We start from the raw sequence: 21,555 nt of genomic DNA on the forward strand, positions 1-21,555 counted from the left end.
CACTGGTTTGACCTTGTCAAAATGCGGCATATCCTTCCTTACTGTTCCATCCAGAGCAGTGTTGCTCAGCCACCAGGCCAAATGAGCCTAAAGCTCCCTCTACTGTTGTAGTTTGAGTCTGTAAAGATGAGTCTTAGATACCAGTTAATTCTAAACCAAAACCACATTTCTTAAAGAAAAAGAAACATCTGCTGGTGAGATTTCTGCAGCACAGATGGGAAGAAATGAAGTGCAGAATGTAAATCAGAACTTTCAGGCTATTAACATGTTGAAGTAATATCTTCATTTGTTATCTCTTTGATAATCATACAGCATTACTGAGAACTTCTCATATTATGTTAATAGTATACACTAATGATGAACTGTTACAGAACTTCTGTATTAGTATACATCTCAACTGTAAGATTTCACCAGGGCATGTTTTGATTCTGGTATTTCAATTCAAGCATATTATAAAGAAATAGCATCACACTAATCCATTTATTTTTTCAGTGAGATTTTTTATCTTGAGTATAAAGAACTGATTCTTGCTTTGAAATAGTTTACAGAAATTATTGGATTTCTTAATACATAGCAGCAAAGTTTTTTTTCAGGAAAAAATATCAAATGTGAGTATTAAGATAAGCTACAACATCAATGCTTTATTTATATTGCAGGAGAAAGTGGATGCTCTCAGAGCAGTATCAGCCATTCAGCTGTACAGGAGGGGACAGTCAGTGTGCACAGTCCAAAGAAATCAGGCAAGATTGCTCCAAAATTTCACAATCACATGGTTCACCGTGTCTGGAAGGAGTGCATTCTCAACAGGTCACAGTCCAAGTAAGGCAGCAGTCCTGATAGCTTGTTATTAACAAACACAGAATATATATAATTAACATCGTAACAGTTTTGCCTTAGATAATGTTATTCCTCATGGAGTTCTTTGGCCACTAATCAAAGCTAATGATGCAGAACAGATTATCAAAGAAAATTTGTTCTTGCATTCAGCTGAAAACTCCTGACACTTAACATTGTATTTGCAGTTGTGTATCTTAATTGTGACAGTCTTTGATGTCACAAATCTATCAAATGTGCCTTTAGCTAGCTGCTGTCAGATTTATTGATTGCAGTTTCTACCTCTAATTGTTGTTATGAGACTCAAAGCTGTGTGACTGAAGGACAAGTAGGATGTATTTCATAGTTAGAACTTTAAGGATAATAATAATCGTAAAGCGCGTTACATGTTGGGCTAAAATTCCAGTCAACAGGGGTATTATGAATTCATGTTGTTAGTATCATGTGCCTTCATTACTGGAGATTAAAGTGTATGAAAGCTCTGTTTTTCACTATTCTCATGTAATTTCCTCATTGGAATTCAGAAGAATTTCCAGATGCAGTTTAAATTGCTTGCCCCTTGCTGCTTGTGCTCAGACTCGACAGAGGTATCTGATACAGAGCTGGTACCATCCTCCCATAGAAATCAAACTGTAAGTTTTAAGGAGTAGTAAAGGGAACTACTGTTAAATACAGAATTCTGTTTCAAAAGTGAAGTAGAAGGAAGTAATGTATTTAAGGAGAACAGATGCACATTTATGCATATGCTTTTTTAAAATGTTAGTAGTGATAACTACTAAAATAATTTAATCTTCTTCAGGAGGAATCAAATCACAACTGCAAATATGGAAGAGGAAGTTCCTAACAATGCTGTTTCGTGGGATTTTGTGGATCCAGTCCAAAGAGTCAGTTGTTCTTGTTCCAGGTGAGCTTTGAAGAAAGTAAGCATTTATCGTATTGGAAGAGCCCTGTTTAATTCGATACAGGTACACTTACAAAAGGGAGTTATGTTTTAGCTGAGAGAAGAGGAAACTCTGATATCAAAACTCTGATCATCACTCATGTTCAGGTGATCAATGCACATCTTGTATTATTGTCACTTGCAGTAGTTGAGTGGAAAAATGATTCTAGGCTAGGGAATGTGGGTAGAATCAGTCAAACATTGCTTGTTCATAATGAACTCATCCTTCAGGCTTTTCAGAGATGTGAGCTTTCAAGTTTGGAGTGATAAGGCTCACGATGAAGAGGGGCAGAAGCTGCCTAAGTTTCCAAGCATCCTGATTGAGGGATAGTGCTACTGTCTCTGGAGGGAAGGGGGAAAGGAAAAATAGGGCCAAGAATCGCTTTACTCCATGTCTGCCATGACTCATGACACCAAAAGCTACCCAAGAGAATGTAAAACCTTTGCAGCATGGTCACTGTCACCTGATCAAAAAGAAATCACAGCTTATTACACAAAAACTTCAAGAGTGTATTAAATTATCTGTCATGTTTGATGAATGCTTAAAGTTCCAGAGTGTTCAGCCTGGAGACTGTGCTGTATCCAGAGTGAAAGTGTTACTCTCTTGCAGCTCTTTACTATACATATGTATACATTATATGTCTGATTATATGTTGCTTGTATGGATACACTCAAGAATGTGGAACAGATAAATGTTTTCTCAAGGTGCCAAGTGTTTCCTATGGAAAACTGAGGTCAAGCTTTGCCTGGAAAGCATGGGGAGCCAGTAGGGGACAACGGAAACCTGGTTCTATGGAGAGGTTCACCTGTATTTGCAATTTTACACTGTCTTTATACCTCCAGTGATAACTACATCATGCTTGAGTTAGTAAATACAGCAACTGGGAAATTAAAACATTATCCATGAAATGAGAACAGTGCCTGATTTCAAACTGCAATAAGAATTTTCTGTATAGCTGCAGAAACCAGGCAGGTACAGTCATTATGCTGCCCATTCTGTGTATTGTATAGATGAGAGTATGAATGTCAAGATAAGATCATAAAAATCAGTCTTAAAGGGTTGTCTGGTACTCGGCACCAAATTCAATCTTCTGTATTCCCAGCTTTGTGTGTTGAAGAACAGAATGTCTAAAATAATTTCCTGCAGTCGGTTAAAATACAGTGAATGATGGAGAATTAAGTCAGTTAATGTTACAAGAACATGCTTAAGGCAAATCTGCAGTTACTAAGGCATTAGCTCCACATCATGGGTGATTGCAGCTAAAGACCATCTGCTGCAGCAGAGAATTGGCAGCATGTCCTGAGAACAGCACAGCCCACAAAGACAGCCAGGACAATGCTACACAACATGGTGGTTACAGGAAAATGATATAGCAAGTACAAGAAGTTGCATTTGTACCATTTGACAGCCCCTGTATACTATAAAACTTGCATATTTCATAGAAAAGTCATAAAAGCAGAACTGCTTTTTTTCAGTCTAGTAGTCCACTTGTGATAATGTAGCTTTTCTCTGTGAACAAAAGCACATTATATGGTTTGAAATGTGTTGTTACTGTCCAAGATATTGTAGTTTAAAAACAATAATAGGGATGGAGTGATTTCTTTTCAAATGGTATTTCACTTCAAACAGGTGTAAATATTAAACACAATTAAGTCATAGCTTAAAAAAGCTAAAAGTTGTTTAGACAACTAAACAAAAAAAAACCCGAGCAACAAAAAAGAGCAATAAAAATACGGAGGCCTAGATGTTCCTGTTATCAAGTCCTTAGGGATTATAAATCATAAATGGTTTGGGTGGGAAGGCATCCTTAAGTTCCTCCATTCCCAATCCCTGCCACAGGCAGGGACACCTTCCAGTAGAGCAGCTTGCTCCAAGCCCCTGTGTCCAACCTGGCCTTGAACACTGCCAGGGATGGGGCAGCCACAGCTTCTCTGGGCACCCTGTGCCAGCGCCTCAGCACCCTCACAGGGAAGAGCTTCTGCCTAAGAGCTCAGCTCAGTCTCCCCTCGGGCAGGTTCAAGCCATTCCCCTTGGCCTGTCACAGTATCACAGTATGCTAGGGATTGGAAGGGACCTCAAAAGATTGTCTAGTCCAGTCCCCCAGCTGGAGCAGGAACGCCTAGATAAGGTTACACAGGAATGTGTCCAGGCGGGTTTTGAATATCTCCAGAGAAGGAGACTCCACAACCTCCCTGGGCAGCCTGTTCCAGTGTTCTGTCACCCTCACTGAGAAGAAGTTTCTTCTCAAGTTTAAGTGGAACCTCTTGTGTCCAGTTTGTACCCATTGCCCCTTGTCCTATCATTGTTTGCCACTGAGAAGAGCCTGGCTCCATCCTCGTGACACTCCCCCTTTATATATTTATATACACTAATAAGGTCACCCCTCAGTCTCCTCTTCTCCAAACTATAGAGACCCAGCTCCCTCAGTCTTTCGTCATAAGAGAGATGCTCCACTCCCTTAATCATCTTAGTTGCCCTGCGCTGGGCAACTAAGAGACCCGTCAGCCACATGATGAAAACACAGTTATCAGAACCTGAAATACTGAATTTTAGTCCTGTGCTTCCCAGTCTCAAAGATACTAGGTGCAAATTTTGAAAAAGCCCTATTAAAATATGAAGCCAGTAATAAGTCTGCATGTTAATGTTTTGGGTTTGGTTTGGTTTGCTGGTTGTTTTCTTTTGGTTTGGGGATAAAGTTGCTCTTATGTTTTCTTACCTGATAAGGAGGAGGAAGCTGCCATGAAAGCGTCCTTCTATGCACTGAGTTTGTGAACCTAACAAAAATGACTCTCATCTCTACCTTTTGTAACAGATGCTCCAGAGTGTGCCAGAGTAGTGGAGCAGGTCCACAGCAGTCATTTTATCTGCAAGGCTGCTTTCTTTAGGGTAATAAAAGCAACAGGAGCTTGGATTGTTCTATTACCTTCCATCGGAACAGTCCTAAGCTTTTATAAACAGTAGATGTTTCTTTTGTAAGCTGTTTAATGGAGGCTGTCTTTATCCATTTTATATTGGGCAGAGAAACTGCAGCTGAGTTGGCTTGACTGACCTGGTCCAGATCCTGGGCCCATTCGAGAATCTGTTAGAAGAACAGGAAAGGACATAAGATTTCTCAATGCTTTGGGTTCTGTTGTGGTGTTTTTGTTTTGGGTTGGTTTGATTTGTTTCCATTAGCTCAGGTAACTGTCTAAACTGGGCACTGACTTGTTTCTGTGTTTGCTTTCAGGCACAAGGTTTTCAAACAGCGTTGTGCTGCTGGCTCCAGCCGTCCCCCAACGATAAATCAGCCAGGATTCAGCATGGGAACATCATCGTCCTCATCATTGCAACCTCCTGCCTCTTCGAAGCACAAAACAACAGAGAGACAGGAAAAAGGAGATAAACTGCAAAAAAGGCCTATGATGCCATTTCACCATCGGCCCTCTGTGACTGAAGAGCTATGCATGGAGCAGGACACATCAGGGCAGAAGCTGGGATTAGCAGGAATGGAGCCCTCTTTAGAAGTTCCTAATGCCAGAAAATATGAGAAGCCGCTATCTATACCTGCTAGAAATCCAAGCAAGCAAATGAATATGAATCCTATGGATTCACCCCATTCCCCTACTTCCCCTCTGCCTCCCACACTCAGCCCCCAGCCAAGAGGTCAGGAAGCAGAGAACCTGGACCCACCTTCTGTACCTGTAAACCCAGCACTCTATGGCAGCGGACTGGAGCTTCAGCCATTGCCCACCTTAGATGATAGGACAGTCCTCGTTGGCCAGAGGTTACCTCTGATGGCAGAGGTCAGTGAGACAGCATTATACTGTGGGATAATTCAGAACAATGAGTCCGTAGATATGTGGAGGACCTACAGTGTCCCGTCCAGTGATGATCCAGAGTTCAGGCCGCCAGATCTTCCATGTGAGAGATACGATGCCAAGATGGAAATCAACTCGGACAGCACTGCATTGAAGAGGTGAGAATACCAGCTGATCTGAGGGGTTTCTTTACTACCTTTCCAAGCATGGCCAAACTCTGTTTTCAGTTGAAACTGAAACAAGTAGATAACATTAAATGCTTAAATAGAAATACGCTATTACAATGTGTCTTACTTTTTTCATATCTGCCTTTCTGTTGAACATGATAAGAAATAATTGATCTTTTGTAACCTATAACATAGTCATTTAAGCAAATGTAAGATTTTTATTACACTTATGTCTTTGGGCCATTTAAATAAAAGAGCACCTGTGTTTAGTTATGCAGCCTTCCAGATATAGAAATGCTTGGTTTGAGGGAAATTCTGTTACTAGCACTGTAGAGGCACTTCAGTGTGGCTTGTCCAGTGGTGTATGCTGATACTGCATATGGAATAATACTGCTTCTTTGGAAATCCACTGTGGGTATTTGAAGCTGATGGAAGTTCTACTGTTAACTTTAGTCTCAGTAGGATGGAAAACAAGAACCCCAATGGACCCTCTGGTCTGTACACAGAAAAGGACAAATTCTAATCTTTTATAAATGTTACATTAGAAAAACTACAGTGAACAGAGTTTTCCTTGGTGAAAAACATGAACTGCCTAAATTTGAAGGAATTTTAGCTGTCTCTTCCTTAGTTTTTTTTAAAGATTGGGGTTTTTTTAATGCAGATGTACTTATTTATAGCTTTATCACGAGAATTTAAATTCATTTTACACTGGCCTAAAAGTTACTTCTGCATTCTGACATTGCATAGAAAAAATGAGCTTCAGAGAGTAGTTAATGAAAATGGATCAGCTAAAATTAGCTAAGGAAAAAGGTTTGAGTCATAACAACCTTGCTTTTGTGATTACAGTGGAGTTTGCTGGGCTGAAAAGGTTATGTGTGCTTCAAAGTGTTTTGATTGATGTAGTGAGAAGATTAATACTTGTTCATTGTTCTAAAGTAGTTCTTAATACAGTAAGATATTTAATACCAAATGTAGGTGAATGCATTGTTTATTTGAGGAAAGAACGTACTCCTCTTGGATTAAGGAGGATGGAGGGGGCTGTCTTTGTGTATGGCAGCTACAGATCTTAAGAGCTGTTATTTTTCCTTGCTGTAAACACCTTGCTGGTGTTTGTTTTGTTTCATGGTGGCTTTTGCTTCTTTATTTTCACTTTCAGGCTCTTAGCACAACCTAACAAACGGTTTAAAATCTTGGAAGAGCAGAAGCCAGTGCAGCCACTGAACTATCTTGACCCCTTGCCTCTAATACAACAGCCTGGAGAAGGCTGGGGAGATGCGAGTGATCCTTACACTTTTGAAGATGGTGATATCAAGTACAGCTTCACTGGCAATAAAAAATGCAAACTTGGGGCTGAGAAAGATCCTCAGAAAAAGAACAAGGTAACATGGAAATCCGGAGTCTTTACTTTTAATGTTCTTATTGGACTTACTGTAGCACAGGAGTTGCTCTGCAGCTCTCGGGAAGAAACAAGCCTGTTCCACAGGTCAGAATCAGAGATGATGTGTTTCTGCCCTGCACTGACTCACAGGCAAATCTCCCTTTCTCTGTGGTAATTTTGAACTGGTATTTGCTGGTATCCTTCTCAACATGTTTGCGTATGAAGACAATGTTGTGGCAAGGAATGCTTCCTGCTTACATGTATTCAGCTTGACCAGCAGCAGGTGCCAGATTTAAGCTAAGAAATAAAATTTTGAGCCTTGTACAGATGAAAGAACTTAATGGTCTTTTTCTTTTCATTGCTTGACACGTCACCTCGCTGCAAAACTCAGGTCTCTGCCCTTGGGCAAAATTAACGTAGCCTTCTGCTGAGAAGACTGGTGGCATAGAGACTGTACTGGCTTTGAACATTTCTTTAGAGGGCCTCTTCCATACGTGAAAGAAAACACTTTGATGACCATTCTTAGGTCATCACCTGCCCCATATGCATGATCCTTCTTTTATGTATCTTAGCCAGTATGGAGGTCATTCACTTGTTCTCCTGCAGGTAACCACCACACTTCAAATAGATGTTTCCTGGAGAAATGGAGGTGGCCAATTCTGTGTGCTGGGTATCAAAGTTGACTGATGTGTATGGAATCCCTTGGAAAGAGTGCACAGAGTTATTCCATACGTAGATAAAGAGCAGACAACTGTGTTATTTTCTTAATTATTTTTTGCTTCTCAAAGCTTTTAATCCAGAGCCCTGGGCATGGCTTGACATAGGAAAACAGTTGTTCTTTGATAAGTAGTTTAAACTAATGCCTAGTAAAAACACTTGGATTTTTTTTATAGTCAGAAGATGGAATTGGTACCAAGGAAATCCCCACAACGGGTCATTCTACACCAGTTCCTGATGGAAAAGATGCCATGTCTATTTTCAGCTCTGCTCCTAAGGCTGGTGAGTAAAATCTCTTCAATTCGATCCTCAAAGCAAAACTGTTCAAAACTACTCAATAAAATCTGAAAGGAAAAATCACATACTGAATATTTTACTGTAACATAGGGCTACAGCTTCTGGGATAGAAAAACCCCCTTGATTCTACTTGTCCTTTTTATAATAACATAAGTACTTTAAAAATTTTAAGAACACTGTAGTTGAGCACTAGTTGCCTTCATTCTTTCCTGATAGACCTGCAAAGCAGTTTCTAGGCTGCATCATAGAAGAGGGGGCTCAGTGATTCTTCCTTGTCCCCTCTTTAGAGTGAGAAGTCAAACTGAAAAAAGGCATTCTTGTGTTTCTCAACTTTGCTCCCATTTTTCTTGTTTTTCCCTTTCTTTTTGACAGACACCCGGCAGGACAATGCTGCAGGCCGCGTAGGCTCTGGTAGCCTCACACAGGTGACAGATCTGGCTCCATCACTTCATGATTTAGATAATATCTTTGATAACTCAGATGAAGATGAGCTTGGTGTAAGTTTTTGTAGGACTGAGTGTTCTGTAGAGTTAAACCTTAGTCAAGAAAAGAGGGGGAGCAGGATGCAATCCCAGGGGGAAACGACTCTCCCTAATAGATAGGAGAGAGTTTCCAGATAGGCAGGCTTGGATTTTAACTAGGAAGAAGTGCCAGCAAAGAGAGCTATCCTTTCAGGAGATCCATCAAAGTGAGAAATCATCACTGTGTATGTAAAATTGAGGAATATATCACGTAGGTTATATCAAAGCTTGTGTTATCTGGCAGTTTTTCAGTCATGAGGGAACCTGTATACAGCTACCTTGCTGATTCAGGCATTGCTTTGGCAGGCTGTACGAGTACTGCCACAGGTAAAGCTTTATAAATGCATTACATCTAGTTTCATGTCCTTTGCTTTTGTCAGTATTCTGTGTTCTCTTGAGAGTTACAGAATCATTAACCAGTGATTTGTTCTTTTACCTTGTCTGAGGAGCTGCCCAAAGAAAAATAAATTCAACCTTACTGAGTTTCAGTAATTCTCTGAGGCGTGTTTCTTTCTATTCCTACAGCAGTTTATTTCAGTGCAAAGAGGAATAGTTGCTGAATATTAGGAAATACAGAGGGCAAAGCAGGTTTACATCAGTTACTAGGGAAAAAAGCCTGAGACACAAGGAAAGGCAAAGATTCGAATAATTACTATATTTAAACTTAATCTAACATAGCCACAACCATACAGAGATGACCCTGTACTGACTGATAGTAGATAATACTGTTTAAAAGTCTGATGGCTGCTTCTGGACAGTACTTTTCAAGTACACCAATTTATTTACCAATTCCCCCTGTTCTGTTGTTCCACACAAACTACACTTCAGATGTTGCAGTTCGTATGCAAATCTGCTAAAGGACTGCCAAGTTACCTTTTTCTGTTAAGTTGGCCTGGCCAGACCTAGTGTTCTTCTGCCTTAAAACCTGCATATGTTGAGCTGTCCCTGTGGTGATACTTTATGGCATTCTTACTCTGTGTTCTATTTCCGTTGTTATCTCAGAATAGTCTGAACATGGAAGCAGGTAGAGTAGTCAAATTAATTTCAGGCTGTTTGTGATAACATCTTCAATACAATTTGTGTGTCTATAGATACATATGCTTATATGTATGTATCTATGTGGGAGGGTATAGGCAGGCAAATACTTCAGACTTTTGGTTTTGTTTTGTTGTAGTGTTGAAAGAGAGGAAAAAGAAATCCAGACTCCTTGGGGGGAGTGGATGGGAAAGGAGAAAGCACGCTTTTGTCTTGTGAGATCTTGTTCAAAGAGTTTTCAGGATCTTTAATAGCTTCTGAATTCCAGTGTGTTGTGTGTTTTTAGCATGGTATGTGATCATTCTGCTTTTAGGCTGTATCACCAGCTCTTCGGTCATCGAAACTGCCGGCAGTGGGGTCTGAGGAGCGCCCTGTAGGGAAGGATGGCAGGACAGCAGTACCTTACCCACCAAGTGAGTAACAGCTGATTGACATTTGCCCACAGTTCAAATCTCCTTACAACTACCACACTACCTTTACAGAGGAGGCTTGAAATGTCACTTTTTTAGGATTAAGAGGTAGTGTGCTTATTTTGTTCTGTAACTACCAGATGCCAATATTAAGAGGATAAGCACATACTAATGAAAACAATGGATAGTAATAGACACATGTATTTGTAATATGCCTACTGAGATCTGAGATACTCTTCTTTGACATTACTACCTTAGACTGGAAGTATGGGAGAGATTTGTTACATATCTTCATTTGGAAGCTATCCCCTCTATTCTCAACTCACTGTTTAATCTCAGTTAGTCCTTACCCCATTACTATATCCCTCTAAGTACAAATCATTCTTCTTTTTAAGCAAGTCAAAGTATTTAAAGCTCTGACTTACCAATTAGCCATCATGGTGCCACCTGTCTTGGAAGAAAATTGCATTCAGCATTTGACAAATTCAGACTAAAATCACCTTCAGGGTTTAATCTAGGTGTGAAAGTGCATGATTAAATTGGCAAAGAATGTGCCAACAACTATTGGGAATGATGACTTTTACTCTCTGAGATATATGGGCTTTCTTGCACTAGAAAGGAGGTTGTAGTGAGGTGGGGGTGGTTCTTTTCTCCCAAGTAACAAGCAATAGGACAAGAGGAAATGGCCTTAACATGCACCAGTGGAGGTTTAGATTGGGTATTAGGAACAACTTCCCCCAAAGGCACTGGAACAGGCTGCCCAGCACAATGATGGGAGTCACCATCCCTGGAGGTATTTAAAAGATGCGTAGATACGGTGCTAAGGGACATGGTTTAAGTGGTGGCTTTGGCAGTGCTGGGTTAACAGTTGGACTGGATGATCTTAAAGGTCTTTTCTAACCTGAACAAATCTGTGATTCTGTTTATGTAGGTGGCATTTCTCTCAAGGTGCAAGAGAAATGTGTTCGTGTTTGTGTGCGTGTATGAGTGGGAGTTGGAAGGTGGTGTTTTGATATAGTACTAACTAATCAAGTTATGAATTACAAATGGCTTAGTGGTGAGGAGGAAGAAGGTTTGATTTTTGTGGCCATTATAAGCAGAAATCCAATCTCTCTGCAAATCATTCCTTAATGCCTTCTCATTAACTTCAGCTGGTAATGAGAACAAATAGAGGGAAAGAAAAAAGCCAGGCTGAAGGAGATGAGTCAGAGTTTTATGGACCCATAAAAGCTCTGCTGATTTACTCAAATGCAGAAGTCTGAGGTATACAGAGATTGGATTTTGACAGGTTTAGTTGATCCATAGCTTTTTGAAATATGCAAAGCTTTCTCAAGCATGACACACATGAAAATGAATAATGGTAGTTAGCCTGTTGCTGGGGGGTTGGGGGATTTTGTGTAATTAAACTTTTTTATGAATCTGCACTGCAGAATTTTGTTAACTGGAGTGAATGTGAGTGTGAGAAATGGTAAACTATAGAGCTGTGTGGAATCAGTTCACTACATACACTCCACTTCTGCTTTGTAGCTGTCACCTTGGCACCAGCTGTTGAGGCATAACAGTATCTGCAGGGAACTGAAATGCCTTGTACATCATAATAAATTTCTACTGACCACATTTCATTTTAACCTTCCTTCCTGTCCCCCTTTCTCCAGTTTCTAAAGCACGCTTCTCTTTGTTGAAAAACAGAGGCAGTAGCTAATCCAGCTGGCATCCTGCTGGTTATATTTCATACTAGCATAGGGTAGAAAATAGGTTTTTTCCATTCTACTGAACCTCTTCTCAACATTAATGTGTCCTGTATCGAGAAAAGACTAAGGTCTTTTAAATACAAAGACTGAGAAAGGGGTGGTGGTGGTGGGGAGAATTAAGTGGGAATAATTCATGGTCCGTTATTCACTGCTTCAGGTTGTGAAAGACTTTGTTCAGCTTAGACTGTTATTACCAACAGAACTCCATTTTGAGAGGACTTCACCTCTTTGAGTTAAAGAATTAACTAGACTGGCTATCTCACCTCTGTGCTCTAAAGAGAGGTGTGGGTTCTGTAAGGCAGGGTGGAGATGCATCTTGAGGCTGCAGCATGCTACAAAATGCACAGTATCAGTGTATGTATTCGTATACTACATATAATTTGAATCCCACCACTTCTGTCTTTTTCAGTTAGTTTTTGACAGTAGTATTATGTTGCACCATTTGGATTTCCACAACACAGTGTTCAGCAGTCGGAAACCCATCTGTATGTATTAATGAAGTTTCCATAATCTTGAGGCTACAAATGTTAGTGAGTACAAATAGGTCCTTGTGTCCTGTCAGCTTTGGCTGGCTGTACATGTAGGAAGGGAAATGGAATTGAGCATTCAGGCTGGCAGAAGTATTAAAGAAGAGACACCTGTGGGAATTCACCCTTTGAGTATTTTAGTGGTGAATTCACCAGAGTGATGGTTATGTCCAGTGAGTATCTGTCCCAGTTCAAGTCAGGAAAAGATGTATTCTGAACTGGAAGCAAAATAAATACAGAAACTGGCAGCTGGGGAGAAAATACATGACTTTATCCTGATTCTTGTTTGATTGCATTACACTCTGTAAAGCTTTTCTGTTGGGGCTGGGTTTTTTCCTTAACACCACCATACGATGGATGATTACATGACGTTCGTTTACTGAGTAGTAATTTAGGGATTTTCCTGGCTTAATGTCTTGTGATGCAAAATGATACTTATGTGGCTTCCCCTGACACTTGGCACTCCTGGATGCCTGGCAGTGTGATTCTTAAACAAAATTGCCTGTGTTTGTGTTGGCAACGGGAGCTTTCCTTCAGGATTTCTGTCACTGTGGACCAAATGAGTGACTATGGCAGTGGAAAAATGGAGCTCAGTGCACACTAATTCCAAAAGTCTCCTGGTTTAGAGCTCGGTATTGGCTCTAAAAAGGGGAAGAAACTTCTCTGTCTCCTTAGTAACAGTTGCTGGGTTGACCTCTGCATTAATGTCATTAATCTCTTCTATTATGGAATATTATTATGTTGCTCTTAAAACAGTACATTGAATTTGTGTATCTGCCAGTTTGGTGTTTCTGCTTGCAAAGTATCCCTAGGAATTTCTGGAACTTATCCCTAGGAGTTAAGTTTTCATCTAGGTTTATGCTGCTGTCAGAGCTCTAGTAAGTCGGTAGAATCTTTGCTAGGTTTTAACGGATGAAATAGGAGTGGGTATTGAGTCAGTCTCTTCTGTTCTGTTGGATTTCCTATTGAAGAATGTATTTGAATGATTAACAGTGCATCATTTTATCATATTTAGCTGTGGCAGATCTCCAAAGGATGTTCCCAACACCACCTTCTCTAGAACAACACCCTGCCTTCTCCCCAGTAATGAGTTATAAAGATGGGATAAGTTCAGAGACTGTGACTACCTTGGGAATGATGGAAAGTCCTATGGTCAACATGGTTCCAACACAGCTTGCGGAGTTTAAAATGGAGGTGGAAGATGGATTAGGTAGCCCTAAACCTGAAGAAGTTAAGGTAACATGCCAAAAGATGTGATGTACTTTTAATCTCACCTCTGTGTGGTTCGATTTTGGTAAGCAAGTCACATGTAGTGTGTATAGTAGACTACTAATGGGAGCTGGAGCCATGTAAAGTACCTGTCAGCCTTTAGCTGGAAAAAAAAATAATTAATCTTCAAGTAAAAAAAGCTTTTGAATTGTTTCACTGATTTTAACTGGGTATTTTTCTTCTGGTAATTTTATGTGTGTAGTATTTCTGGGTGTTCTCAGGAGCCAAACAATGTTATATGTGAAATGAGCCCCTGTGCCTAACAGAAAGAATGTACATATCTGAAAACCCATCATACTTGTGCCTGAGTAGCTGTTAAATGATTGATTTCTTCAGATAATTAATTTCTCTGTAGCACCCTTTATGCATAGGCTCCCCTTGCTGCCGGGCTCTGGGGATGCAGCTAGGGTAAAGTCATGCATGTAGAAAGGCTGCCTTTTTCTCTCTGAAATGTTGCCTTTTTTGGTTAGGGTTGAAAGTCTGAGAAAGCCCAGGGGTTGAACTTGCTCTGTTTCTTCTTCAGCTGATGTTACTTCACAAGTTTTAAGGCCAGATGGGACCATTCTTATCTGACTTTCTGTATAACACAGGTCAGGTAATGTCACATAGTTACTCCTCTATTGAGTCCTTATAGTGTATCTAAGAACTATTTTTAAATGGGGACTCTGCTGCTGGGTAGTAGTACTCACCCTCCTGGCTTTACATATCAAGATATATCCATTTCTCCATAGCATCACATAAAGGACTTGACATAAGCACCAAGTATACATTGATTTATATGTCATTGTTCCATCTTTAGCACAGGTTAAGAGGTAGGATAAAACCATTCTGCCTGCTTGTGTGTATTCTGCACTACTTAACTTGTTGGGCCAGTTTCCGTCACTCCAAGTCAGAGGTTATCGTTCCCATATTTCCATGCATATAGCTTGAGGGGGGGGAGGTATTTAAAAATGCACATTTCCTTCTAGAAATAACACCTGACTTTGTTCTGCAGTGAGCTCGTTTGAGCACAGGTAATAAAAAGGGAGAGACAAACCATAGCTGTCTTCCTGGTAGTCCCCAGCCCTTGATTTCTTCTCCTTCAGGCCCACCCTGTCCCTAATCTGCCACAGCCTGTTCATTCTGTTTCAGCAGCCATTTCTCTCCCCCGCACCACCTCCTTCCCTCTTATTTTGTGCTCCTGTGAATGTTGGAATTCACTGGAGGCTTATTTTTAAGCATCTGCATTGCTGAGAGCACTGTGCGCAGAAAGCTGCAGCACTTGCAGTTGCATGGACAAAACGTGGTTGTGTATTAACATGAGAACACCAGCAGGTATGTTTGTCTTAGTGGAAATGATGTAGTCAGCTGGAGATGAATTCTCCTACATGCAGTAACAGTGTACCTTAGGCAGACTGAAAGTAAAGCAGAGGCACTCCACAGGGTGCCTTTCTCCATGGCAGCATCTGCTTTGTCCCTGGGAGAGGAGGAAGTCCCTGTCCCCACACAGCAGCTTCTTGCATTCAGGGGTTCTGTCTCCATGTTACACTGAAGCGTGTCAGAGCAGGCTCTGGATTTATCAGCTCACTGGGCTCTGGAGTGACCACCTCACCGGCTGGAGTTACCAGCTCAGCTGGTGCCTATGGAGGAGCTGAGCTGGACTCTTGAGAAAAAGACATTGAAAAGTGGCCAGGAGTTGGTTATCAGCATGCCCCTGGTGAACAGGGATAACCACCCGGAAAGCTTGGCGTGTCTGTGCTGCTGCTGGGAGATAATTCTTCCTTCAGTCCTAACTTCTGAGAGGCTTTGCTGAAGTACAGCTGGCCATTTGCTTTGTATAGTTTGTGCATCTCCCAATTTTTCTACCATTATGAAAGTTTAAAGTAAGTTTTATGTGAGATTTGTAAGACTTTGCCTTGCCATGGACCCTGCTAGCGTTTGTCTTCTGTTTGTGCCTTGAACTATTGGTTTAGGACTAGGATGACTTGGGCCTGGAATGAAAATCTGTACTGGGATTTGTTAAGCTGAAAGATTTGGAATGGAAGCAGATTGTAGGGCATCATTGATACTGAAGATATTTTAATCTCCCTCACAATCATTTTAGGAGTATTAAAATACATGGTTTAATTCTGCCTGATAACATCTTCAGCAGCACGGTTTACTTGCTCTTAAGTGTGTCACACCTGCTCATATACACCAGCCGGGCAAACAGACACCCAAACCCATTGCTAACCATTTGGGGAACATGGAAGTAGGTCGCTTGTGCTGAGTATTCAGCACCTGAAGGTAGTAATCCACACATTCCTCATCTCCAAATGCTTTACAAGGTGCAAGGGTAAAACTGCAAAGATCTAATGAGATGTTAAATACTGACATTCTGAGAGAGACTGCTGTTACTGTTTTAATCACGGCTTTGACTTTGCGGTTGTGCCTCAAAAGGACTAGCTCTTTTCTTCTGAAAGAAACCTAGCTAGCTCTAGAAACTCTGGCTGAAGTTCTTGTCATCATTCCTGCATTCCTGGTCAATGGAAGTCCAGTTTGACTGCACTTCATTTATATTTCTATTTAATACTACATTTACTAGGTTGTTTAGTATCTGGCATGTATTTAGTGTCCACTGTTACTACTTGGATTATATTAATCCCCAGCAGGGGGGTTATTTAGAGAGGCTAATTTAGGCCACCTGAGGTGTCTTCACACCATGACTCAGCCTCTCTCTCCATTGTTAGTATAGAATTTATGCAAAGATCAGTCGTTGAAGTGCCTAAATTAGGTGCTTAATGATAGATAGTATGCAAATGTCATAGTACACTATTCAGACGTAGCTCGTCTTAAATGAATCTAATAGTGAAATCTCCTGCCACTATAGCTGTACAGCATCTCAGGATGATAAGGAGCCTCAGCTGAGTTTCCTGGAAGGAACTGCTCTTGAATGTTTTGTAGAATATTTTTATTCATAGAGATATATATTTATTCATATACTTAATTTTGAAAACGGAAAAGTGTTTGTAGCGGGTTCAAACAGTACAATAGGTTTAATTAAAATGAGTATGCAAATATCAAGCACAACCTCACCGTGTTGTTGTAAACGTTGTCACTTGGGTGTTACAGGATTTTTCCTACGTGCACAAAGTTCCATCATTTCAACCGTTCGTGGGCTCCTCTGTCTTTGCTCCTCTCAAGATCCTGCCCAGCCAGTGCCTGCTACCTCTGAAGATCCCAGATGCCTGCGTGTTCAGGCCGTCCTGGGCTGTTCCTCCCAAAATTGAACAGCTTCCTTTGCCACCTGCAGCCACTTTCATTAGAGATGGCTACAAGTAAGTACAGTCTTGTAGGAGATCAGTTTGTTTGTGGAAGAAATTAATTGCTGGAGACTTTGAAAGCTGTCAAGAATTGGCACCATTCAGTTAATAAAGCCGCATTGATAGTACAATTCTGCACTGAGTGCATTTCTAGAGGAAGTAGCCTGTATCTTTAAATCAGTCTGTAAATCCTTTAAATCAGTCCTTCTCCAGCTCCAAAGGATCCTTCAGTGCTCTCAAAAGAACTGCAGAAAAAGAAATTGTAAACCCTTGATAGTGCCTAGGGAGTGTAATTGAATTCCCAGGTTTTCTTGAACAGTAACTGATTCACCAGGCCTGAGCTGGTTATTAATTTCAGGTATTTGCTGGGGAAAAAAAACCCTTTCGTTTTCCATATAATCCAATTAGAGTGGAGATTATTCCTGCAGGCTTCCGACAGAGTGTTGATTGCCAATCAAGGTTTCTAGGTCACCTTTTCTTATCAGTCTGAGGTATTCAGTGTGTTTCACATTCACAACTCCTGCAAACCTTTGTTCACGGGGTTTTTTTCCCCTCTTTTGCTTTAAGTTGTAGATACATCTGTTCAAGGTGATAAAATGATTCTGAGGAGTAAGGACTTTGCTGTTTTCCTTTCCAAGTCCCTACTGATACGTGAGCATTACAGTAGTACTCCTTTTTAAATAGCACACAAAATACACAGCAAAACCAGAAAAACATGAGAAAAACCTCTTTCTCTCCTTTATCAAGAGACTTTTCTTACACTTTTTCTTGCTCCAATATGAAATGAATTCAAGAAAAGTGAGCAGCTTATTAGCAACTTGGAAAGAGAAGAGTTAAGTAAAGCTCTTACTCTTTTGATTGGCCACATATTCCCTATTTCCTTCTACGAGTCATTCCAAAGAAAAGACCGATCTCATGGGAAGGTACAAACTGTTCTTTGGTCACTTGAATTTGGCAGAAAATGACAAAAATTATTACCAATAAACCCCAGTTGTGACAGTGGATGACCCAGAAATATGTTTCTTAGTTTTACTGGACTAAGATTTTGTGATGGATATATCATGTTGTGCTGGAGACTGTGTAATCCTAAATGAGTATTTGATTTGTAGTGCCTAGAATCCCATTGCCAGTTGCATGCCACCATGAGGCGTGTATGTGCCACATGTGTGACTTGACAGTGATTTAATGTCATGGTTTCTAAAGTCAAGTAAGACTTTTTTCCCCAAGAAAGCTGTGAATGCTCCATCCCTGGCAGTGTTCAGGACCAGGTTGGAGAGAGCCTTGGGTGACATGGTCTAGTGTGAGGTGTCCCTGCCCATGGCAGGGGGGTTGGAATTGGATGGTCTTAAGGTCCTTTCAAAACCTAACTATTCTATGATCTATGATTCAATGTCTCTGAAGTTTTTTCTTTATTTCCACTGATGTTTTATCTTTTCACAGATAATTGTGTTTCAAACAACAATTCTCTTTTGCCTAAAGAAGTTGTGAACATCATAAAGATTTAACATGATAATTTATGTAGAGACTCTTCTCAAAAGCATTTGAGTTTTAGGCCATGGGGTCATCTTTAAGAGGGCAAAGTGCCTGAGATGGCACCTTTTTATTAGGGGAATAAGAAACAGCAGTGTTCATCATGAGAATTTCAGTTTTAGCTGAGAGACAGGTTATGAGCAGAGTGTGTGTTCTCTCTTTACTACAGCTACAGTGAATCCTTTCTGTTTTCACCTCTGCTTGTATTTAAAAGTTGTCAGAATCAGTCTTCACAACCACCCAGTTCGTGATGGCGTTTGACTGTTTCTCACGTATTTCTTGCAGCAATGTGCCTAGTGTTGGGAGTTTGGCCGACCAAGACTATCTTCAGATGAACACTCCTCAGATGAATACACCAGTGACACTAAATAGTACTGCTCCAGCCAGCAACAGTGGCGCAGGAGTTCTGCCGTCACCAGCAACTCCCCGCTTCTCTGTCCCTACCCCTCGCACGCCCAGGACCCCAAGGACTCCTAGAGGTGGGGGTACTGCGAGTGGTCAAGGATCTGTAAAATACGACAGCACAGATCAAGGTTCACCTGCTTCTACCCCTTCTACGACACGACCGCTGAACTCAGTGGAGCCAGGCACCGTCCAGCCCATCCCGGAGGCCCACAGCCTCTACGTCACCTTGATTCTCTCAGACTCCGTGTTGAACATCTTCAAGGACCGTAACTTCGACAGTTGTTGTATATGCGCCTGTAACATGAATATTAAAGGTGCAGATGTTGGCTTGTACATCCCGGATTCATCCAATGAGGATCAGTACCGGTGCACCTGTGGCTTTAGCGCCATTATGAACCGCAAACTTGGTTACAACTCCGGGCTCTTCATTGAGGATGAGCTGGATATTTTTGGCAAGACCTCAGACATTGGCCAGGCTGCAGAAAGACGACTGATGATATGTCAGAGCAACCTGATCTCTCAGATGGGTGAGGGAGCCAGAAGAACCCAGGAACCTCCAATGAGCCTCCTCCTCCTCCTCCAGAATCAGCACACACAGCCCTTCACATCGCTGAGCTGCTTGGATTATATGTCCTCCAACAACCGTCAGGCGCTCCCGTGCATGAACTGGAGCTATGACAGGCTGCAGGCAGACAGCAACGACTCCTGGGTAGAATGCTTCAATGCCCTGGAGCAAGGCAGGCAGTACGTGGACAACCCCACTGGTGGAAAAGTGGACGAAGCCCTCGTGAGAAGTGCCACCGTACATTCTTGGCCTCACAGCAATGGTATGGGTCCACACAGATTTATGTCTTTTTTTTGAATTTTCTTATGACTTCTATGAATTTGGTCAAAACTTCCCAATCATGAGCCACTTAGTCTTGGAGATGATATGCATAGAAATATTCATAGAATCCAAGCCTGGTTTGGGTGGGAAGGGACCTTAAAGCTCCTCCAGTTCCAACCCCTGCCACAGGCAGGGACCCCTTCCACTGGAGCAGCTTGCTCCAAGCCCCTGTGTCCAACCTGGCCTTGAACACTGCCAGGGATGGGGCAGCCACAGCTTCTCTGGGCACCCTGTGCCAGTGCCTCAGCACCCTCACAGGGAAGAGCTTCTGCCTAAGAGCTCAGCTCAGTCTCCCCTCTGGCAGGTTCAAGCCATTCCCCTTGGCCTGTCCCTACAGGCTCTAGTCCAGAACCCCTCTCCCAATATCTTGTCAGCCCCTTTAGGTACTGAAAGGCTGCTTTAAGCCCTTTATTCTAGAAAGAAAGTAGGGTTCTGAAAGATTTATACATTCGATCTCAATTACCAATAACAATCTGGTTGTCCTTAGACTTTGTGGTCTAAATTCTGAAAGAGCCTGTGGGTGTTTATGGGTCTGCAACAGAGGTGCAAAACTAATAAAGGTATTGGGGGAAGGCAGAATTATGGCCCCTGTGTTTTTGAAGAAGTCAGCAGAAAAGAAATGGCTTTGTATGAATGTGTCACCAAGAAAAATAAAAGTGATTTTATAATGAGACATTACATGCTGAAGATGCTCTGGCTTCTTACAGCCTGAGCTGGACAGCAGCAGTGAAAGGTATGTGCAAAGGACTGTGATGACAGCTTTATTTCAGCAGTGTTTCCAGACAGTGCCACAGTAAATGCCTTTAAGCTAATTAGAGCTGTGCACATCTGGGCATTGTGAGCAGTATGAAAGAACAGTAAGCTAGAAACTGCTGCCACCTCCAAATAATCCTTCCTTTCCCTCACTGAAAATGACTGCTGCTCCTTTGTCATTTGCAGTCCTGGATATCAGCATGCTCTCCTCCCAGGACGTGGTGCGCATGCTGCTGTCCCTGCAGCCCTTCCTCCAGGATGCCATCCAGAAGAAGCGAACGGGAAGGACCTGGGAGAACATCCAGCATGTGCAGGGACCACTCACCTGGCAGCAGTTCCATAAGATGGCAGGACGGGGAACCTATGGTACATACGTTGTGGTGTATGCCAACAGTTCAAATGGAAACATGGTTTTTTAGAAATGCACTTCCTTATGGAAGGACATTGGAACAGACAGGCTCTTTGTATCTACTGGGGGCAGGGGATGGCTCTTCACATGGCTTTAGAATGCATTTGCAGCATACCCCTGCACACTGGAGTGGAGGCTTCACCCTCCCTGACTGACACCTACTTACAAGTGCAGAAATGCTGGGTGAGGATCAAGCTCCCCATCTGAGCCTGTGCTGAAGCTCCTGGTGTATAAATCACATGCAGAGCTCTTGAAATTGCACCAAATCACAGTGGGCAGGAGGGGCTTTGAACTGTAGAAAGAGTGTAACACAAGAAGTGGGTTTACTTTCTCCACAGAGAGGTTTGCTTGTTCTAAGGTTTCCCACAGACTCAGTAAGAACTTTCAGTTTTAAGTATTTCCTGGCTATAAGTGACTCTTCCGGAAAATACAAATGACAAAATAGGTTTCGTGAGTAAATGTGTATTTCTCACCTCTTGATTTATCTCAGTCTGAGCCAATGCAGTCTTGCTTAGAGGTTGATGGCAGCCCTCCCTGTTGGGCCAGCAAGTGCTCCAGGGCTCTTACAGCGAGGAGCAGGAGGCAGTTTATGCAATTGCAATACCTTTGCTATGTGTATACACCTAGGAATAAGTTTCTAAACGTTT

The 21,555-nt window shown here is 41.7% G+C and overlaps 1 protein-coding gene across 1 annotated transcript in view; it reads left to right on the forward strand.

Annotated features, from left to right (window-relative positions):
• The window catches only part of MED13L (mediator complex subunit 13L), a 186,204-nt gene that overhangs the window by 140,603 nt on the left and 24,046 nt on the right, over window positions 1–21,555 (forward strand). Inside the window, exons 8-18 of the mRNA XM_061370538.1 lie at window positions 657–819; window positions 1,634–1,738; window positions 5,002–5,730; window positions 6,896–7,118; window positions 8,011–8,116; window positions 8,504–8,628; window positions 10,001–10,100; window positions 13,391–13,611; window positions 16,735–16,940; window positions 18,741–19,687; window positions 20,686–20,865. Of these exons, the coding sequence (XP_061226522.1) occupies window positions 657–819; window positions 1,634–1,738; window positions 5,002–5,730; window positions 6,896–7,118; window positions 8,011–8,116; window positions 8,504–8,628; window positions 10,001–10,100; window positions 13,391–13,611; window positions 16,735–16,940; window positions 18,741–19,687; window positions 20,686–20,865 (3,105 nt within the window). The remainder of the gene's footprint in view (window positions 1–656; window positions 820–1,633; window positions 1,739–5,001; window positions 5,731–6,895; window positions 7,119–8,010; window positions 8,117–8,503; window positions 8,629–10,000; window positions 10,101–13,390; window positions 13,612–16,734; window positions 16,941–18,740; window positions 19,688–20,685; window positions 20,866–21,555) is intronic.

Source organism: Neopsephotus bourkii, unplaced genomic scaffold (assembly GCF_033783945.1).
Source record: "Neopsephotus bourkii isolate Nb327-2 ecotype Australia unplaced genomic scaffold, CSIRO-AGI_Nbou_v1 NB_1542, whole genome shotgun sequence".
NCBI lineage: Eukaryota > Metazoa > Chordata > Aves > Psittaciformes > Psittacidae > Neopsephotus > Neopsephotus bourkii.